Source organism: Pseudophryne corroboree, chromosome 4, assembly GCF_028390025.1.
Source record: "Pseudophryne corroboree isolate aPseCor3 chromosome 4, aPseCor3.hap2, whole genome shotgun sequence".
Lineage (NCBI taxonomy): Eukaryota > Metazoa > Chordata > Amphibia > Anura > Myobatrachidae > Pseudophryne > Pseudophryne corroboree.
Window position 1 is genome coordinate 867,355,403 of NC_086447.1, and position 21,287 is coordinate 867,376,689.

Below are 21,287 nucleotides of genomic sequence, written 5' to 3' on the forward strand. Positions count from 1 at the left end.
GGGGGATCAATAACCCCAGGGGTCATGGCTGTGAGTACTAAGCGGTACTAGTACTAACTCTGACGCGGATCAGAACAATAAATTGTGCAGAAAGTATAGCGTGTATGCCCAATCTCGCGTACCCGGCGGTCGTTCATCGCATCGTTCCATTTACTGTGCTGCGCAGCAGATGGGACGATGTAATGAATGACACCATGCTGTTAAATGCAGCATGGAACGGTACATTACACTGTCGACCATGCAAGACACTGATATGCAGGAAGTGTTGTCAGTGGCACTGACTATTCCGACAACCGCAGCTAGCGATTTTGACAGCGCTGCGGTGGTTGCTGGCATCCGACTGCATAGGAAATCTTATGCATGTCTAGTGAGCCAGCCAGTGGAGAGACACAGTGCATCACCACTAGGTTGATGCGCTGCGGGGGGTATGGCAGTGATCGGTGGAGGGGGAAGTTTTCACTCCACCCACTTCGGCATCCAAAATGTTAATGCATCTCGGCGCTGCTGCTTCCTGCTTTGCCTCGATAGTCCATGGTCCTCTCCTGTAGTGCATGAATTCTTTGTGGGAGAGAGTAGCAGTCTAAATTCTTGTGACCTTACTAAGGTTAAATATACCTCCACTGCCCAGGAAGAAACCTGAATGTGATGCAGAGATGAATTCCCTGAAAGACTCCCTACTGAGGTTTCTATCTACTGCATTGGAGCCACCCTTGATCAGCCTGACAAGAATGCTGAGGAGCATCCAGGCCTGATCTAGATCTTGATGAAAGCAGAAGCAAGTCCCTTATAGAAGGGTGTACACGTTTATGATTGATGTTTTTTTCAACACTGTAAGGGGGAATTCAAATATTTTTAGTCGCATCTAAGTAATGGCCGCCCGACTGGTGATATTTAATTGATCTGCGGTTGCAGAGGGCGCCCATTACTTATCGCACTTGTTGTGCCAACATGCACCAGGCTTAAACAAGCAAAGAGACTAAGGGGTCTATCCAGGTAGCAGTGAAAAGCTCTTTATCAGTGATGACAGGGAATTTCAGGGGTGTGGTTCATTAGGTCGACATACATTGGGTTGACCACTGAAGGTCGACGTGCATTAGGTCGACATGAGGTTTTTTCCCACTGTTTTTGGTGTCGTTTTCTTCGTAAAGTGACGGGAAACCCCAATTAGTGCACCGTGTCCCCTCGCATGGATGCTTCGGGCAAGGTTACTGTTCCCAATTGTAGTCCACGTGGATCGTTAAGTATGAAAAAGGTAAAAAAATTGTGAAAAACTCATGTCGACCTTCAGTAGTCGACCTAATGCTTGTCGACGTAACGACTGCCTCCCCATTTCACTGCTTCCTCCTATTCATAGAAGGGGTTCCCGTGGAGAATTCTCCTGCGGTGCTCCTGATTAGTGTACATATCTCTTTAAAGGAGGAGAGTGACTCATAGAAGCATGGAAAGCTCTGTTTTCCATTTCGCTAATAAAAAATAATAAAACAAATTTACTGTATCAGGATGTCGTAGAGAGCCTCCCGAGGAGAGAAGAGCAGCGAAGGCTGCTGTCTGCCTGAATCCTCCCCATCACTCAGCCCCCTTCTCGGACTCCGGCCAATCAGAGGAACACAGGGAGAGAGGGGCAGAGCGAAAAACCTGCCCAGCCTGCTCTCTGTGTGACCGGGACCCGAAAAGTAATATATATGTTAATTAATCAGACTGCTGACTCTCCTTTGCCACCGCTGCTGCTCTGTGATAAAGGACTCCCCCCCCCCCCCCCCCCACACACACACACACACCCACCCACCCCCTTATATCCAGCTGTGGGAGAAGTCCTGGTAATGTGCCTATCCTGTTTAACCCTGGAACTTCCTGTACTGGCCGGGCAGGAAGAAGGGATCGGCACGCTGCAGAAGAGGAAAGTGCCAGATGTCAGGCGGTGCCTGGTGCGGATGTGTCCCATCGTATGCACAGTCAGGTCTTATAGAGAATGCGGCATCTTGGCGTACCGTATTTCTCTAGCTCCTGACAGGCATCCATTATGTATGGGTGCCCAGAAACTACTGGATCCTCTAAATTTGTTTCAGCTGTTTCCTGTGTTTGGGAATCTGATAGAGACTCTCAGATGTAACTTCTAAGAGGGGCAAGAACACTTGAAGAACGCGTTGACTTATACAGCCTGAGCATGGTCAGTCTGCTATCTGTATAAAGAGGATTATGGACGGTTGTAAGGGGGCAGAAGAAAAATCACTGTGACCGTCTTGTAACCCGTCTTATGTTGTGTGCCTTCGGATCTTTCAACATGGATGAGCGTGTTATCTAAAGCCAGGAATTTTTCATACTCTGTGCAGATATGGGAATGATGTCACCGCCTGAATAATTTATGAAAGGATACCATAAGATTAAAGGAAGGATCCCAGGTGATGACATCACAACCTGAATGGAAGGGTGGATTGTAGGCATGACTCCACAGTGTGGATAAAGTCTGGACATGACATCACAGCCTGGATGAAGTTTAGGGATATGTGTACATATTTACACCCGTCCCTATCTACATGGTCAGATATAAAACAATAAAAGAAATGTAAGCACTATTTGTGAGAAATTACAATTGTATTTAAATAATATACAGTTTAAATCACACACATTTATCAATAACTGCATAAATACAGTTACTATGCACGGTACTGCAGTATTAGTCTGTGATGGTCAGTGGGAATATACACTTGTATCGGCCAGCAAAACAACCTTTTTCTAGACTATCCAATGCATAACACTGCTAGAAAGTTTTCGGGTCTGTTCGGCTGCTTCATCAGAGGAACTTTTCTAGCAGTGTTGTCCATTGGATAGTCTATTCCTGAAGGGATCCGGTCTGAAGATCGACAGTGTCTAGGTTGACAATGTTTAGGTCGACAGTCACTAGGTCGACATGGATGGAAGGTCGACAGGGTTTCTATGTCGACAGGTCTAAAGGTCGACATGAGTTTTTCAAAAAAAATTTATTTTTTTAAATTTTTTCATACTTAACGATCCACGTGGACTACGATTGGAACGGTAAAGTGTGCCGAGCGAAGCGGTAGCGGAGCGAAGGAACCATGCCCGAAGCATGGCGAGCGAAGCGGTGCACTAATTTGGGATCCCGATCACTCTGCGAAGAAAACGACACAAAAAAATAAATAAATCCTCATGTCGACCTTTAGACCTGTCGACCTAGCACATGTCGACCTAGAAACCCTGTCGACCTTCCATCCATGTCGACCTATAGTGGTCGACCTAAACATTGTCGACCTAGACACTGTCGATTTGATGAACCACACCCATTCCTGAAGGACCGATCCAAGGTAGCCTCCGATTAGGCTGCAAAATAGGAAGACCCAGCAGTCAGGAGGTAAGAGGCTGGACATTGTAATATAACGTATAAACTGCTGTATCATACAGAATGCTCACCAAGCTTGTGTCTCCGAGACTTGATTAGGACAGTGCTTGCAGCTGCTGATCCAAATAACTGTGTGGCAGACTAGATGGGCCAAGTGGTTCTTAGCTGCCTTCAAATTCTGTCTTTCTATGTAACTATTGAAGCTTGGATTTAACACCTTTGCATGCTAGCAGAATTGTTTTTCCATGGATTGTTTGAATTACGGTGATTGTGCTGGACTGTGGGACAGTTATATAAAGCTCGGAACTTACATCTTGGCATACTGAGACCACATCGCTTGCCTCTGGTAGAAAGAGGGGGTTGTGTTGGCCACTGCAAGTTTATATTTCCACTGACCATCACAGACTAGGGGATAATTTTACTAAGATGGGAGTTCTATTTAAGATGGGATGTTGCCCATAGCAACCAATCCGATTCTACTTCTCATTTATCTAGCACCTTCTAGAAGATAATACCTGGAATCCGATTGGTTGCTATGGGCAACATCCAATCTTAAATAGAACTCCCATCTTAGTAAATGTACCCCTTGTATTGCAGGGTTGTGCACAGTAACTATATGCATGCAGTCATTGATGATTTTGTGTGTTCTTTTCACCGGCCGTGCGATTTCGATTGTGTACATAAATAAAATTGTAATTTCTGACAGCACTTCAGTTTTTTCTTTTATATTGGAGAGGTGACAGATCCCCCCCCCCCCCCCCCCATTTGTCTGATTTTTTTTTAGCCCCAAGCCTTTGTACCCTAATAATCTGTGTGTTTTCAGATCCTACCTGAGAATCCCATAGAGCAGTGATTTTCAACCTTTTTTTACTCGCGTTCCCCACAGAAAACCCCCCCAAAAAACACACATTGGCCCTCATAGTAAAAAAATAAAAATAAATAAATATCTACACATACATTGGCCTACACAGAAAAACAATCACATTGCTCCCCACATAAATCATGTTGCTCCCTACATAAATCCTATTGCCCCCCACAGGAGAAATAACATAACACATATTATCCCCTACTGGTCAGCTGTCCTCCTACCTGTCCCTCAGTGGTGGGGGTTGTTCATAGTGGAGTGCTGCGAATACTGAGCGGCCGGGCAGGTGTGGATGTGGGTGGGCAAGGAAAGCTGTGGATGTAGGCGGGAACTGGAAGATGTGTATGCAGGCGGGTAGGCTGGCTGGGTGGTGAGACGCGGCGGCTGTGACCTATGATATCGCATCGTTTTCAAGGCATAGGTCATGGCCGGAGCACGACTGATCCTCTAAGAAGAGCCCAACAGTTCACTCTGAAGGTGCAGGAAGCTGCTCGTGCCACGGCACACTGGTTGAAAAAGCCTGCCATAGGGGGTAACCTGTGTCAACCAATTATCTGTACAATATGCAGAGCACAACATTATACAATATGCTCTGGAATGAAGGTATGATTAGTGAATACAGACACAGGTGACATGTGCTCCCTACTTCTATGCTGATGGTATAATCCATACCCCCATAGACAGGACATGCAGCGTCATTGTTGGGACCAGTTAATATACATGTGTAACTAGGATCTGACCAGGGGTGGCTGTAAGGACACACACACTCCTATGGATAGACAGAGAAATGATCTTACCTCCCAGCTGGACTCTGGTGTCTCCCTCAATGGTCTCCGTACACCTAAAATAGCGCTGAGAGTGCCTGCCCCCTTGATCTATTTCAGGACATCACATTGCTGCTTGTGAAAGAGATATATTGCAATAGAACATCATGCTCTGAGCCTGCAGTACACATACAGATGTTATATAGGGATAAATCTTTCTGCCAATTTCTATTAATGGACTTACCTGAATGAGGGGATATTGGCCAGACTCAGGTGGTGGAGCGCCTCACCCCCATCAGCCAGAAGCAAAGTGTCTTCTTATTAAAGTGCGACCAGTATTATTGTGCAGTTATGCAGCAGCTACTGTGGTATCAGAGCGGGGAGAATACTATATGTACTGTATAGATATAGTCTCACTGTCACTGTTTTGTGCATAAGGTTACCTGGGTCAGGAGGTTGAATATAGCTCTTTTGCATGGAATTTGGGTAGCAGTGTGAACTGCCTTTGATACGAGTTCAAGGTTATGAACCAGTGGTAATGTACCGGACTGGTTACTGGCTGAAATAAGCTGGACCGGACTGGTTACCGGCTGAAGAGATGCTGCTGGACCGGACTGGTTACCGGCTGAAGAGATGCTGCTGGACCGGACTGGTTACCGGCTGAAGAGATGCTGCTGGACCGGACTGGTTACTGTCTGAGGCAGTGATTTTCAACCTTTTACAACTCGCGGCACACTGAACAAGATTTAAATATTGCCAAGGCACACTCAAATATAATGGTGATGCATGGTGCAGCTGCGTGTCTTAGGATGTCATGTTGCAGCTTCTCCATAGGTAATGCCTGAGCCACATCTGAGAAAGCCAGAAGTGATAAACACTGCCTGCACCCGAAATTAGAACTGGCTCTGCAACCACTAAACCCACCAGTATTGATCATTCCAGGGCCTCAGTAGCGGCAAAACACTGACAGGCCTGGTGCTGCTTCTATGGCGGCACACCTGGAGACTGCTCAGGGCACACTAGTGGTTGAAAAACACTGGTCTGAGGAATACAGCTGGACCGGACTGGCTACCGGCTGAGGAATACAGCAGGACCGAACTGGCTACCGGCTGAGGAATACAGCAGGACCAAACTGGCTACCAGCTGAGGAATACAGCAGCACCGGACTGGCTACCGGCTGAGGAATAAAGCAGGACCAAACTGGCTACTGGCCGAAGAATACAGCAGGACCGGACTGGCTACCGGCTGAAGAGATGCTGCTGGACCGGACTGGTTACTGGCTGATGAATACAACTGGACTGGACTGGCTACCGGCTGAAGAGTTGCTGCTGGTCCGGACTGGCTACTGGCTGAGGAATACAGCAGGACTGGCTACCGGCTGAGGAATACAGCCGCACCGGACTGGCTACCGGCTGATGAATACAGCAGCACCGGACTGGCTACCGGCTGATGAATACAGCAGCACCGGACTGGCTACCGGTTGAGGAATACAGCAGCACCGGACTGGCTACCGTCTGAGGAGATGCTGCTAGACCGGACTTGCTACCGGCTGAGGAGATGCTGCTGGACCGGACTTGCTATCGGCTGAAGAGATGCTGCTGGACCGGACTAGCTACCTGCTGAAGAGATGCTGCTGGACCGGACTGGCTACCAGCTGACGAGATGCTGCTGGACCGGACTGGCTACCAGCTGACGAGATGCTGCTGGACCGGACTGGCTACCTGCTGAAGAGATGCTGCTGGACCGGACTGGCTACCTGCTGAAGAGATGCTGCTGGACCGGACTGGCTACCTGCTGAAGAGATGCTGCTGGACCGGACTGGCTACCGGCTGAAGAGATGCTGGGCCTGATAGTGCCACAAGAAGCGAAACAGGTTCACATGTTACACTATGTGACTAGTTGCACAGGCCCAGATTACTGCAGCTGGACTTCCTTTAAACCCCCAGCCAGTATTTACCCTGCACAGAAACAATATAACCTACCTAGATCTAACTCTCTCTGCACATGTTATATCTGCCCCTCCCCCCCTTCCCCTGCAGTGCGCATGGTTTTGCCCACCTGCTAACAAATTTGCTGCAGCGATCAACTCTGAATCACCCCCATAGGCTGACATAAAGGCTGTATTTGCATTCATAGTGGAGGATAGTTGACATCAAACATTTGTTTATTGATTTCACGGTTAAGAGGGAAAAATTTAGATTTTAATAATGAGAAACAATTTGCACAACAGACGTTTTATTGAAGGGGCACTGAAGACAAATCTTAATACACATTAGACATGCTTAGGAGTGTTTTGTTACCTCCTTCTGTCTCAGACTGTCAGCAGCTCATTCTGTCCCTTTCCCAACAGCTTTATAGCACCTGTCTGCTTTTACTTGCAAGGGTAGAGATAAGTGAATGCAGGTGAATCACAGCATTGTAAAACGCATTGGGCAGAAATATTCAGACACTGAATTTATTTTCTTTGCTTAGGCACTGTCTATTGGATGAGGTCCCTTGTAGAAACATAGAATTTGATGACCACTTGGCCCATCTAGTCTGACTCTTCCCCCCCCCCCCCTTTTTTTTTTTTTAAATCTTTAAATAACTTGAACCCAATTTGATCCGAAGTTCTTTGTAAGGATTTTCATATGCCCATCCCTAGCATGTTTTAATTGTTCTACTGTCTTAGCACCACTGACGGGAGGCTATTCCATCCAGTCTCGGTACATGTACTTGTGTTCTAATACTTCTCTTCCTTTTGAAGAATGTTTCCCTCCTGGACTTTGCTAAAATCCTTGATATATGTGCAAGTTTCTATCATGTCCCCCCTTTTCCTTCTCTGCTCCAAACTATACATATTAAGATCTTTAAGTCTTTCTGGGTAAGTTTTGTGCTGTAAGCCATGCACCACTTTAGTTGCCCTTTTTGTATTTATAGCCTTCTGGAGATATGGTCTCCAGAACTGAACACAGTATTCTAGATGAGGCCGCACCAATGACCTATACAGTGGCATTATGGGGCTATGCGGTTAACATACCGCCGCATGGAATCCCAGCAATCACAGTGCCGATGCCAGGATCCCGCACAGCAGTACTGTGCCGACGCCACAGGCTTTTCTCCCTCTATGGGTGTTCACAACACCAGGAAGAATCTAACCTGTGGTGAGAGCAACGAACCCGTAAGGGGCTTACTAGCGCTCAACACTCTGCCAGCGTCCTGGTGGCCGGGATACTGGCATCTGTATAATGACGGCCGACATCCCAATAATCGGTAACTCATACCGATCCCATTATTTTTTTTAAATCACGTATTTTTTAGTGATTTTTCAAATTTTATAACAGACAAACCAAAAACAAAAAGTCATATGCATTTCAAGTGGATACCATGAAACATAGTAGCGTCAGTTGTACATACAGGCATATAGGTATGAGGACAGTGAGATACCGATCCCATTATCACTTCTTTTTTCCTACTACTGGTTCTTCTCCCTATGCAACCAAGCATCTGACTGGCCTTCCTCATTGCTTTGTTACATTGCTTACCTGCCTTTAAGTCACCTGAAATAGTGACTCCTAGATCCTTTCCTCTACAGTAGTTTCCAGTATAGTGCCATTTATACTTTATTTAGCATTTGGGTTTTTGGGACCCAAGTGCTTGATTCTGCATGCTTTAGCATTAAACTGTTACTACATTCTTCACCATTCCTCGGTCATTCTCATGCTCTTTCTTTCTCAAATGTTTGTGAGTTAATATAACTTCTGTTCCCTACACAGGATGGGTCCTGAGAGAATCTTCCCAAACCAAAGCGAGGATCTAGGTGACCCCCAGGATCCCCATGTAGACTGGAGTGGTGGTGAAGAAGAGGAGGAAGAAGACACACAGGGTGGTTACCAGTATCAACCACTTAACCAGGACCCAGAGGATGGAGCTCAGACAGAAAATGAATTACAGGAGAGGCTACAAGTATGAGAGCGTTCTGCTAAACCCCTCCCACCAGCCAGGAAGTACAGTGAAGCTCTGCTAGGCCCCTCCCATGAAATTCAGTGGCGCTCTAGGCTCCTCCAATTAGCCAGGAAATGCAGCAGAATGCTACTAGGCCCCTCCCACCAGCCAGGAAATGTAGTAGAGCCCTGCTAGACCTCTTCCACCAGCCAAGAAATTGCAGTGGCACTCTGCTAGTCCCCTCACACCAGCCAGGAACAGCAGCTCTGCTCTGATATACAAAAGAACTCTGCTATTCCCCTCCCACCATCCAAGAAATGCAACTCGGCGCTAACAGACTCCACCCAATATAAATGAGCTCTCCTAGACCCTTCCCACTAGCCATGCAATGCAGCAGATCCTCATGGGAAGAGAGGCCCAGCTTTTTACGTCCTTCCCACTCCCCATCCCTGTAACATTAGTGGAACAGCCTCTACTCTCAGAGTAACCGCTAATTTCCAGAATGATGTGTGTGACATATTTTCCATTTCAGGCCATGCGTCTACACCTTCCTGGCCCCCCTGTAGACAGTGATGATGAGGATGACGGGGAAGCTGCACAAAGCTCTATTCCAATGGACGCAGGTATGAGCTATTCATATGATGTACTGTATAAATGCTTGACAGAAGGAAGTGGTCACTTTACACCGTACTGGCTATTGGAGAAAACACTTTTATATTAAAGGGCTTATTGAAAGTCTTTACCACTCTTATTGTAAATATCCCCTTTCCTGTTCTGTCCTAGTGGAAGCCCATGTATATAGTTATGTATATCACGGGCGGAGTAACAGACTGCAGTGATGCGTATGTAAATCTCTGAGCGACAGAGTGGGTGACAGAGGTGCTTTGTGTGATGGAGGGGTTCGTTCCCCGAGGCGTCGATAATTCGCTGTATAGTGACTGGGTGGCGATACGCCACTACATTTGCACATGGCCTCGCGTTCCTATGTTCAGAATTTGCTGCAATGGCGTTTTTATCACGGTCGCTATCATGGCTTGATGCTGGGACTCCGTAAGGACCATGGGGTATAGACGGGCTCCGCAGGAGACATGGGCACTTTAAGAAAGACTTTGACTCTGGGTGTGCACTGGCTCCTCCCTCTATGCCCCTCCTCCAGACCTCAGTTTGAGACTGTGCCCAGAGGAGGATGGGTGCACTGCAGGGACCTCTCCTGAGTCTCCTGCTAAGAAAGTATCTTTGTTAGGTTTTTTATTTTCAGGGAGCACTGCTGGCAACAGACTCCCTGCATCGAGGGACTGAGGAGAGAGGAGCAGACCTACTTAAATGATAGGCTCTGCTCCTTAGGCTACTGGACACCATTAGCTCCAGAGGGATTGGAACACCGGTTCGTCCTGGGAGTTCATCCCAGAGCCGCGCCGCCACCGTCCTCCTCACAGAGCCGGAAAAAAGAAGAAAGGAGGCTTCAAAGGCAGCAGAAGACTTCGTGAGCTTCACTGAGGTAACGCACAGCACTGCAGCTGTGCGCCATTGCTCCCATACACCTCACATACTCCGGTCACTGTAAGGGTGCAGGGCGCAGGGGGGGCGCCCTGGGCAGCAATATAAACCTCTCCTATGGCAAAATGAACTATATACATGTACAGGTGGGCACTGTACATGTATATTAAAGAGCCCCCGCCATGTTTTACATATTTTGAGCGGGACAGAAGCCCGCCGCCGAGGGGGCGGGGCTTCTCCCTCAGCACTCACCAGCGCCAATTTTTCTCCACAGCACCGCCTAGAGGCCTAAAAGGGGAACCTGTCTTCAGAAAAGAGATTCCCTGTGTGTGTGGAGTGTGTCGGTACGCGTGTCGACATGTTTGACGATGAAGGCTCACCTAAGGAGGGGGAGTGCATGATTGTCAGGTCGCCGTCGGCAACGCCGACACCGGATTGGATGGATATGTGGAATGTCTTGAATGCTAATGTAAATTTATTACATAAGAGATTAGACAAAGCTTGAGGCTAGGGAACAGTCAGGTAGTCAGACCATACCTGTCCCAGTGACACCGGGACCTTCCGGGTCTCAAAAGCGCACATTATCCCAGATCACTGACACAGATACTGACACGGATTCAGATTCCAGTGTCGACTATGAGGATGCAAAGTTACAGCCAAAAGTGGCTAAGGGTATTCGTTACATGATTATTGCTATTAAAGAGGTTTTGCATATCACGGAGGAACCCCCTGTCCCTGACACGAGGGTACACATGTATAAAGAGAAAAAGCCTGAGGTCACCTTTCTGTCCTCATATGAGCTAAGCGAATTGTGCGAAAAGGCTTGGGAATCTCCAGACAGGAGATTACAAGTTTCCAAGAGGATTCTTATGGCGTATCCCTTCCCACAAAAAGACAGGATACGATGGGAATCTTCGCCTAAAGTAGACAAGGCATTGACACGCTTATCAAAGAAGGTAGCACTGCCATCCCAGGATACGGCTACCCTCAAGGATCCTGCTGATCGTAAGCAGGAAGTTATCATGAAGTACATTTTACACACATTCTGGTACTATTATTAGACCGGCTATGGCATCGGCCTGGGTTTGTAGTGCTGTCGCAGCATGGACAGATTCCTTATCTACGGAGATTGAGACCCTAGATAAGGATACCATTTTAATGACCCTAGGGCATATCAAGGATGCTGCGTTTTATATGAGGGATGCTCAAAGAGACATTTGTTTACTAAGCTCCAGAATAAATGCTATGTCTATTTCTGCTAGGCGACTCTTGTGGACCCGGCAGTGGACGGGGGATGCCGAGTCAAAGCGGCACATGGAGTCGTTGCCTTACAAGGGGGAGGAGTTGTTTGGTGAAGGCCTCTCGGACCTTGTCTCTACTGCTACAGCAGGTAAATCGATTTTTTTTGCCTTATGTTCCCCCGCAACCTAAGAAGGTGCCGCATTACCAAATGCAGTTCTTTCGTTCCAATAAAAACAAAAAGGTACGGGGTTCGTCCTTTCTTGCCAGAGGTAAAGGCAGGGGAAAAAAGCTGCACACAGCTAGTTCCCAGGAACAGAAGTCCTCCCCTGCGTCTGCAAAATCCACCGCATGACGCTGGGGCTTCCCTGGGGGAGTCGGCTCAAGTGGGGGCACGTCTTCGATTTTTCAGCCACATCTGGGTCCACTCACATGTGGATCCCTGGGCAATAGAGATTGTTTCCCGGGGATACAAGCTGGAATTCGAAGAGGTGCCTCCTCGCCGGTTTTTCAAATCGGCCCTGCCAGCTTCTCCTTCAGAGAGGGAGTTAGTGTTAAATGCAATTCAAAAATTGTGTCTTCAGCAGGTAATAATCAAGGTTCCCCTTCTGCACCAAGGGAAGGGGTATTACTCAACCCTGTTTGTGGTCCCGAAGCCGGACGGTACCGTCAGACCCATTTTGAGTTTAAAATCCCTGAACCTGTATTTAAAAAGGTTCAAGTTCAAGATGGAATCGCTCAGAGCGGTCATCGCCAGCCTGGAGGGGGGGGATTGGATGGTTTCCCTGGACATAAAGGATGCATATCTTCATGTTCCGATATTCCCTCCTCATCAGGCATTCCTGAGATTTGCGGTACAGGACTGTCATTACCAATTTCAGACCAAGGTAATGGCGGAGATGATGGTGCTCCTGCGTAAGCAGGGTGTCACAATTATCCCATACTTGGACGATCTCCTCATAAAGGCGAGATTTCGAGAGAAGTTACTGGACAGCGTTTCACTGTCTGTGAGGACGTTACAGCAACACGGCTGGATTCTCAATATTCCGAAGTCGCAGCTGGTTCCTACAACGCGTCTGACCTTTTTGGGCCTGATTCTGGACACAGACCAGAAAAAGGTTTTTCTTCCGATGGAAAAGGCTCAGGAGCTCATGGCTCTGGTCAAGCACCTATTAAAGCCAAAGACGGTTTCAGTGCATCTCTGCACACGTGTCCTGGGGAAGATGGTGGCGTCTTACGAGGCCATCCCCTTCGGCAGGTTCCATGCAAGGACTTTTCAATGGGACCTACTGGACAAGTGGTCCGGGTCTCATCTACAAATGCATCAAAGGATCGTTCTGTCTCCCAGAGCCAGGGTATCTCTCCTGTGGTGGCTGCACAGTGCTCACCTCCTAGAGGGCCGCAGGTTCGGCATTCAGGACTGGATCCTGGTGACCACGGACGCAAGCCTCCGAGGTTGGGGAGCAGTCACACTGGGAAGAAATTTTCAAGGTCTCTGGTCAAGTCTAGAGACTTGTCTTCACATCAACGTCCTGGAATTGAGGGCCATATACAACGCCCTACGTCAAGCGGAAGCATTGCTTCGCGACAAGCCAGTCCTGATTCAGTCGGACAATGTCGCAGCAGTAGCTCATGTAAACCGCCAAGGCGGCACAAGGAGCAGGGTGGCAATGGCAGAAGCCACCAGAATTCTTCGCTGGGCGGAAGGTCATGTAAGCGCACTGTCAGCAGTGTTCATTCCAGGAGTGGACAACTGGGAAGCAGACTTCCTCAGCAGACACGACCTGCATCCCGGAGAGTGGGGACTTCATCAGGAAGTCTTCGCACAGATCGTGGGTCAGTGGGGACTGCCCCAAATAGACATGATGGCGTCCCGTCTCAACAAAAAGTTAAAGCGGTATTGCGCCAGATCAAGAGACCCTCAGGCGGTAGCGGTAGACGCCCTAATGACACCTTGGGTGTTCAGGTCGGTCTATGTGTTTCCTCCTCTTCCTCTCATACCCAAGGTGTTGAGAATAATAATACAAAGAGGAGTGAGAGCAATCCTCGTGGCTCCGGATTGGCCACGAAGGACTTGGTATCCAGATCTGCAGGAGTTGCTCACAGAAGATCCGTGGCCTCTTCCTCTACGGCAGGACCTGCTGCAACAGGGGCCCTGTCTGTTCCAAGACTTACCGCGGCTGCGTTTGACGGCATGGCAGTTGAACGCCGGATCCTAGTGGAAAAAGGTATTCCGGATGAGGTCATTCCTACCCTGATCAAGGCTAGGAAGGACGTGATATCGAAACATTTTCTCTGACGTCCTAAGTGGATGCTGGGGACTCCGTCAGGACCATGGGGATTAGCGGCTCCGCAGGAGACAGGGCACAAAAGTAAAAGCTTTAGGATCAGGTGGTGTGCACTGGCTCCTCCCCCTATGACCCTCCTCCAAGCCTCAGTTAGATTTTTGTGCCCGGCCGAGAAGGGTGCAATCTAGGTGGCTCTCCTAAAGAGCTGCTTAGAGTAAAAGTTTTGTTAGGTTTTTTATTTTCAGTGAGTCCTGCTGGCAACAGGCTCACTGCTACGAGGGACTTAGGGGAGAAGAAGTGAACTCACCTGCGTGCAGGATGGATTGGCTTCTTAGGCTATTGGACACCATTAGCTCCAGAGGGATCGAACACAGGCCCAGCCATGGAGTCCGGTCCCAGAGCCGCGCCGCCGACCCCCTTGCAGATGCCGAAGAGTGAAGAGGTCCAGAAACCGGCGGCAGAAGACTTTTCAGTCTTCATGAGGTAGCGCACAGCACTGCAGCTGTGCGCCATAGTTGTCAGCACACTTCACACCAGCGGTCACTGAGGGTGCAGGGCGCTGGGGGGGGGCGCCCTGGGCAGCAATGAAATACCTATACTGGCTAAAAGATACATCACATATAGCCCCTGGGGCTATATGGATGTATTTAACCCCTGCCAGGTCTCAGAAAAACGGGAGAAGAAGCCCGCCGAAAAGGGTGCGGAGCCTATTCTCCTCAGCACACAGCGCCATTTTCCCTCACAGAAATGCTGGTGGGAAGGCTCCCAAGCTCTCCCCTGCACTGCACTACAGAAACAGGGTTAAAACAGAGAGGGGGGGCACTTATTTGGCGATATGATTATATATATTAAGATGCTATAAGGGAAAAACACTTATATAAAGGTTGTCCCTGTATAATTATAGCGTTTTGGTGTGTGCTGGCAAACTCTCCCTCTGTCTCCCCAAAGGGCTAGTGGGGTCCTGTCCTCTATCAGAGCATTCCCTGTGTGTGTGCTGTGTGTCGGTACGTGTGTGTCGACATGTATGAGGACGATGTTGGTGAGGAGGCGGAGCAATTGCCTGTAATGGTGATGTCACTCTCTAGGGAGTCGACACCGGAATGGATGGCTTATTTAGGGAATTACGTGATAATGTCAACACCCTGCAAGGTCGGTTGACGACATGAGACGGCCGGCAAACCAATTAGTACCTGTCCAGGCGTCTCAAACACCGTCAGGGGCTTTAAAACGCCCATTTACCTCAGTCGGTCGACACAGACACGGACACTGACTCCCGTGTCGACGGTGAAGAAACAAACGTATTTTCCATTTGGGCCACACGTTACATGTTAAGGGCAATGAAGGAGGTGTTACATATTTCTGATACTACAAGTACCACAAAAGAGGGTATTATGTGGGGTGTGAAAAAACTACCTGTAGTTTTTCCTGAATCAGATAAATTAAATGAAGTGTGTGATGATGCGTGGGTTTTCCCCGATAGAAAATTATTGGCGTTATACCCTTTCCCGCCAGAAGTTAGGGCGCGTTGGGAAACACCCCTTAGGGTGGATAAGGCGCTCACACGCTTATCAAAACAAGTGGCGTTACCGTCTCCAGATACGGCTGCCCTCAAGGAGCCAGCTGATAGGAGGCTGGAAAATATCCTAAAAAGTATATACACACATACTGGTGTTATACTGCGACCAGCGATCGCCTCAGCCTGGATGTGCAGCGCTGGGGTGGCTTGGTCGGATTCCCTGACTGAAAATATTGATACCCTTGACAGGGACAGTATTTTATTGACTATAGATGCATTTCTATATATGCGAGATGCACAGAGCGATATTTGCACTCTGGCATCAAGAGTAAGTGCGATGTCCATATCTGCCAGAAGATGTTTATGGACACGACAGTGGTCAGGTGATGCAGATTCCAAACGGCACATGGAAGTATTGCCGTATAAAGGGGAGGAGTTATTTGGGGTCGGTCCATCGGACCTGGTGGCCACGGCAACAGCTGGAAAATCCACCTTTTTTACCCCAAGTCACATCTCAGCAGAAAAAGACACCGTCTTTTCAGCCTCAGTCCTTTCGTCCCCATAAGGGCAAGTCGGCAAAAGGCCAGTCATATCTGCCCAGGGATAGAGGAAAGGGAAGAAGACTGCAGCAGGCAGCCCATTCCCAGGAACAGAAGCCCTCCACCGCTTTGGCCAAGTCCTCAGCATGACGCTGGGGCCGTACAAGCGGACTCAGCTGCGGTGGGGGGTCGTCTCAAGAGTTTCAGCGCGCAGTAGGCTCACTCGCAAGTGGACCCCTGGATCCTACAAGTAGTATCCCAGGGGTACAGATTGGAGATTCGAGACGTCTCCCCCTCGCAGGTTCCTGAAGTCTGCTTTACCAACGTCTCCCTCCGACAGGGAGGCAGTATTGGAAACAATTCACAAGCTGTATTCCCAGCAGGTGATAACCAAAGTACCCCTCCTACAATAAGGAAAGGGGTATTATTCCACACTATATTGTGGTACTGAAGCCAGACGGCTCGGTGAGACCTATTCTAAATCTGAAATATTTGAACACTTACATACAAAGGTTCAAATCAAGATGAAGTCACTCAGAGCAGTGATAGCGAACCAGGAAGAAGGGGACTATATGGTGTCCCTGGACATCAAGGATGCTTACCTCCATGTCCCAATTTGCCCTTCTCACCAAGGGTACCTCAGGTTCGTGGTACAAACTGTCACTATCAGTTTCAGACGCTGCCGTTTGGATTGTCCACGGCACCCCGGGTCTTTACCAAGGTAATGGCCGAAATGATGATTCTTCTTCAAAGAAAAGGCGTCTTAATTATCCCTTACTTGGACGATCTCCTGATAAGGGCAAGGTCCAGAGAACAGTTGGAGGTCGGAGTAGCACTATCTCAAGTAGTTCTACGACAGCACGGGTGGATTCTAAATATTCCAAAATCGCAGCTGTCTCCGACGACACGTCTGCTGTTCCTAGGGATGATTCTGGACACAGTCCAGAAAAAGGTGTTTCTCCCGGAGGAGAAAGCCAGGGAGTTATCCGAGCTAGTCAGGAACCTCCTAAAACCAGGAAAAGTGTCAGTGCATCATTGCACAAGGGTCCTGGGAAAAATGGTGGCTTCTTACGAAGCGATTCCATTCGGCAGATTTCACGCAAGAACTTTTCAGTGGGATCTGCTGGAAAAATGGTCCGGATCGCATCTTCAGATGCATCAGCGGATAACCCTGTCTCCAAGGACAAGGGTGTCTCTTCTGTGGTGGCTGCAGAGTGCTCATCTACTAAAGGGCCACAGATTCGGCATTCAGGACTGGGTCCTGGTGACCACGGATGCCAGCCTGAAAGGCTGGGGAGCAGTCACACAAGGAAAAAATTTCCAGGGAGTGTGATCAAGTCTGGAGACTTCTCTCCACATAAATATACTGCAGCTAAGAGCAATTACAATGCTCTAAGCTTAGCAAGACCTCTGCTTCAAGGTCAGCCGGTATTGATCCAGTGGGACAACATCACGGCAGTCGCCCACGTAAACAGACTGGGCGGCACAAGAAGCAGGAGGGCAATGGCAGAAACTGCAAGGATTCTTCGCTGGGCGGAAAATCATGTGTTAGCACTGTCAGCAGTGTTCATTCCGGGAGTGGAAAACTGGGAAGCAAACTTCCTCAGCACGACCTCCACCCGGGAGAGTGGGGACTTCATCGGGAAGTCTTCCACATGATTGTGAACCGTTGGGAATGACCAAAGGTGGACATGATGGCGTCCCGCCTGAACAAAAAACTGGACAGGTATTGCGCCAGGTCAAGAGACCCTCAGGCAATAGCTGTGGACGTTCTGGTAACACCGTGGGTGTACCAGTCGGTGTATGTGTTCCCTCCTCTGCTAAGGTACCTAAGGTACTGAGAATTATAAGACGTAGAGGAGTAAGAACTATACTCGTGGCTCCGGATTGGCCAAGAAGGACTTGGTACCCGGAACTTCAAGAGATGCTCACAGAGGACTCATGGCCTCTGCCGCTAAGAAGGGACTTGCTTCAGCAAGTACCATGTCTGTTCCAAGACTTACCGCGGCTGCGTTTGACGGCATGGCGGTTGAACGCCGGATCCTAAGGGAAAAAGGCATTCCGGAAGAGGTCATTCCTACCCTGGTCAAAGCCAGGAAGGAGGTGACCGCACAACATTATCACCACATGTGGCGAAAATTTGTTGCGTGGTGGGAGGCCAGGAAGGCCCCACGAAGAAATTTCAACTCGGTCGATTCCTGCATTTCCTGCAAACAGGAGTGTCTATGGGCCTCAAATTGGGGTCCATTAAGGTTCAAATTTCGGCCCTGTCGATTTTTCTTCCAGAAAGAATTGGCTTCAGTTCCTGAAGTCCAGAAGTTTGTCAAGGGAGTACTGCATATACAACCCCCTTTTGTGCCTCCAGTGGCACTGTGGGATCTCAACGTAGTTCTGGGATTCCTCAAATCACATTGGTTTAAACCGCTCAAATCTGTGGATTTGAAATATCTCACATGGAAAGTGACCATGATGTTGGCCCTGGCCTCGGCCAGGCGAGTGTCAGAATTGGCGGCTTTGTCTCACAAAAGCCCATATCTGATTGTCCATTCGGACAAGGCAGAGCTGCGGACTCGTCCCCAGTTTCTCCCTAAGGTGGTGTCAGCGTTTCACCTGAACCAGCTTATTGTGGTACCTGCGGCTACTAGGGACTTGGAGGACTCCAATTTGCTAGATGTTGTCCTGAAAATATAGGTTTCCAGGACGGCTGGAGTCAGGAAAACTGACTTGCTGTTATCCTAAATGCACCCAACAAACTGGGTGCTCTTGCTTCTAAGCAGACGATTGCTAGTTGGATGTGTAGTACAATTCAGCTTGCACATTCTGTGGCAGGCCTGCCACAGCCAAAATATGTAAATGCCCATTCCACAAGGAAGGTGGGCTCATCTTGGGCGGCTGCCCGAGGGGTCTCGGCTTTACAACTTTGCCGAGCTGCTACTTGGTCAGGGGCACACCCTGGCTGAGGAGGACCTGGAGTTCTCTCACTCGGTGCTGCAGAGTCATCCGCACTCTCCCGCCCGTTTGGGAGCTTTGGTATAATCCCCATGGTCCTGACGGAGTCCCCAGCATCCACTTAGGACGTCAGAGAAAATAAGAATTTACTTACCGATAATTCTATTTCTCGTAGTCCGTTGTGGATGCTGGGCGCCCATCCCAAGTGCGGATTGTCTGCAATACTTGTACATAGTTATTGTTAAAAAATCGGGTTATTGTTGTTGTGAGCCATCTTTTCAGAGGCTCCGCTGTTATCATGCTGTTAACTGGGTTCAGATCACAGGTTGTACAGTGTGATTGGTGTGGCTGGTATGAGTCTTACCCGGGATTCAAAATCCTTCCTTATTGTGTACGCTCGTCCGGGCACAGTATCCTAACTGAGGCTTGGAGGAGGGTCATAGGGGGAGGAGCCAGTGCACACCACCTGATCCTAAAGCTTTTACTTTTGTGCCCTGTCTCCTGCGGAGCCGCTAATCCCCATGGTCCTGACGGAGTCCCCAGCATCCACTACGGACTACGAGAAATAGAATTATCGGTAAGTAAATTCTTATTATCACCGCATATGGAGAAAATATGTTTCTTGGTGTGAGGCCAGGAATTCTCCTACGGAGGAGTTCCATTTGGGCCGTCTCCTTCACTTCCTTCAGACTGGAGTGAATTTGGGCCTAAAATTAGGGTCCATAAGGGTTCAAATTTCGGCCTTAACCATTTTCTTTCAAAAAGAATTGGCTTCTCTACCTGAAGTACAGACTTTTGTGAAGGGAGTACTGCATATTCAGCCCCCGTTTGTGCCTCCGGTGGCGCCTTGGGACCTTAATGTGGTGTTAAGTTTCCTTAAGTCACATTGGTTTGAACCTCTCAACACGGTGGAGTTGCAGTACCTCACTTGGAAGGTGGTCATGTTGTTAGCCTTAGCTTCAGCAAGGCGAGTTTCGGAACTAGCGGCTTTGTCACATAAAAGCCCCTATCTGTTTTTTTATGTGGATAGGGCGGAATTGAGGACTCGTCCTCAGTTCCTTCCTAAGGTGGTCTCATCTTTTCATATGAACCAACCTATTGTTGTGCCTATGGCTACGCGTGACTTGGAGGATTCCGAGCCCTTGGATGTGGTCAGGGCTTTGAAGATTTATGTGGCCAGAACAGCTAGGGTCAGGAAGACAGAAGCACTGTTTGTCCAGTATGCAGCCAACAAGGCTTCTAAGCAGACTATTGCTCGCTGGATCTGTAACACGATTCAGCAGGCGTATTCTACGGCAGGATTGCCGTTACCAAAATCGGTTAAGGCCCATTCCACTAGGAAGGTGGGCTCTTCTTGGGCGGCTGCCCGAGGGGTCTCGGCTTTACAGTTGTGCCGAGCAGCGACTTGGTCGGGTTCAAACACCTTTGCAAAGTTCTATAAGTTTGATACCCTGGCTGAGGAGGACCTCCTGTTTGCTCAATCGGTGCTGCAGAGTCATCCGCACTCTCCCGCCCGTTTGGGAGCTTTGGTATAATCCCCATGGTCCTTACGGAGTCCCAGCATCCTCTAGGACGTTAGAGAAAATAAGATTTTACACCTACCGGTAAATCTATTTCTCGTAGTCCATAGAGGATGCTGGGCGCCCGTCCCAAGTGCGGACTTCTCCTGCAAGACTTGTATATAGTTATTGCTTTAATAAGGGTTATGTTATAGTTTCATCGGTTTGGACTGGGACTATGTTGTTTGTTCATACTGTTAACTGGGTAGTTTATCACAAGTTATACGGTGTGATTGTTGTGGCTGGTATGAATCTTGCCCTTGGATTAACTAGAATCCTTTCCTCATACTGTCCATCTCCTCTGGGCACAGTTTCTCTAACTGAGGTCTGGAGGAGGGGCATAGAGGGAGGAGCCAGTGCACACCCAGAGTCAAAGTCTTTCTTAAAGTGCCCATGTCTCCTGCGGACCCCGTCTATACCCCATGGTCCTTACGGAGTCCCAGCATCCTCTACGGACTACGAGAAATAGATTTACCGGTAGGTGTAAAATCTTATTTTCTCTGACGTCCTAGTGGATGCTGGGAACTCCGTAAGGACCATGGGGAATAGCGGCTCCGCAGGAGACAGGGCACATCTAAAGAAAACTTTAGGATCACCTGGTGTGCACTGGCTCCTCCCCCTATGACCCTCCTCCAAGCCTCAGTTAGATTTTCTGTGCCCGACGAGAAGGGTGCACACTAGGGGCTCTCCTGAGCTCTTTGTGAAAGTTTTAGTTTAGGTTTATTATTTTCAGTGAGACCTGCTGGCAACAGGCTCACTGCATCGAGGGACTAAGGGGAGAAGAAGCGAACT

The 21,287-nt window shown here is 48.7% G+C and overlaps 1 protein-coding gene across 1 annotated transcript in view; it reads left to right on the plus strand.

Moving 5' to 3' along the window:
- MEA1 (male-enhanced antigen 1) overlaps positions 1–21,287 on the plus strand; it is a 42,349-nt gene that overhangs the window by 1,019 nt on the left and 20,043 nt on the right. Inside the window, exons 2-3 of the mRNA XM_063918738.1 lie at positions 8,740–8,929; positions 9,441–9,531. Coding sequence (XP_063774808.1) covers positions 8,741–8,929; positions 9,441–9,531 — 280 coding nt within the window. The 5' untranslated portion in view covers position 8,740. The remainder of the gene's footprint in view (positions 1–8,739; positions 8,930–9,440; positions 9,532–21,287) is intronic.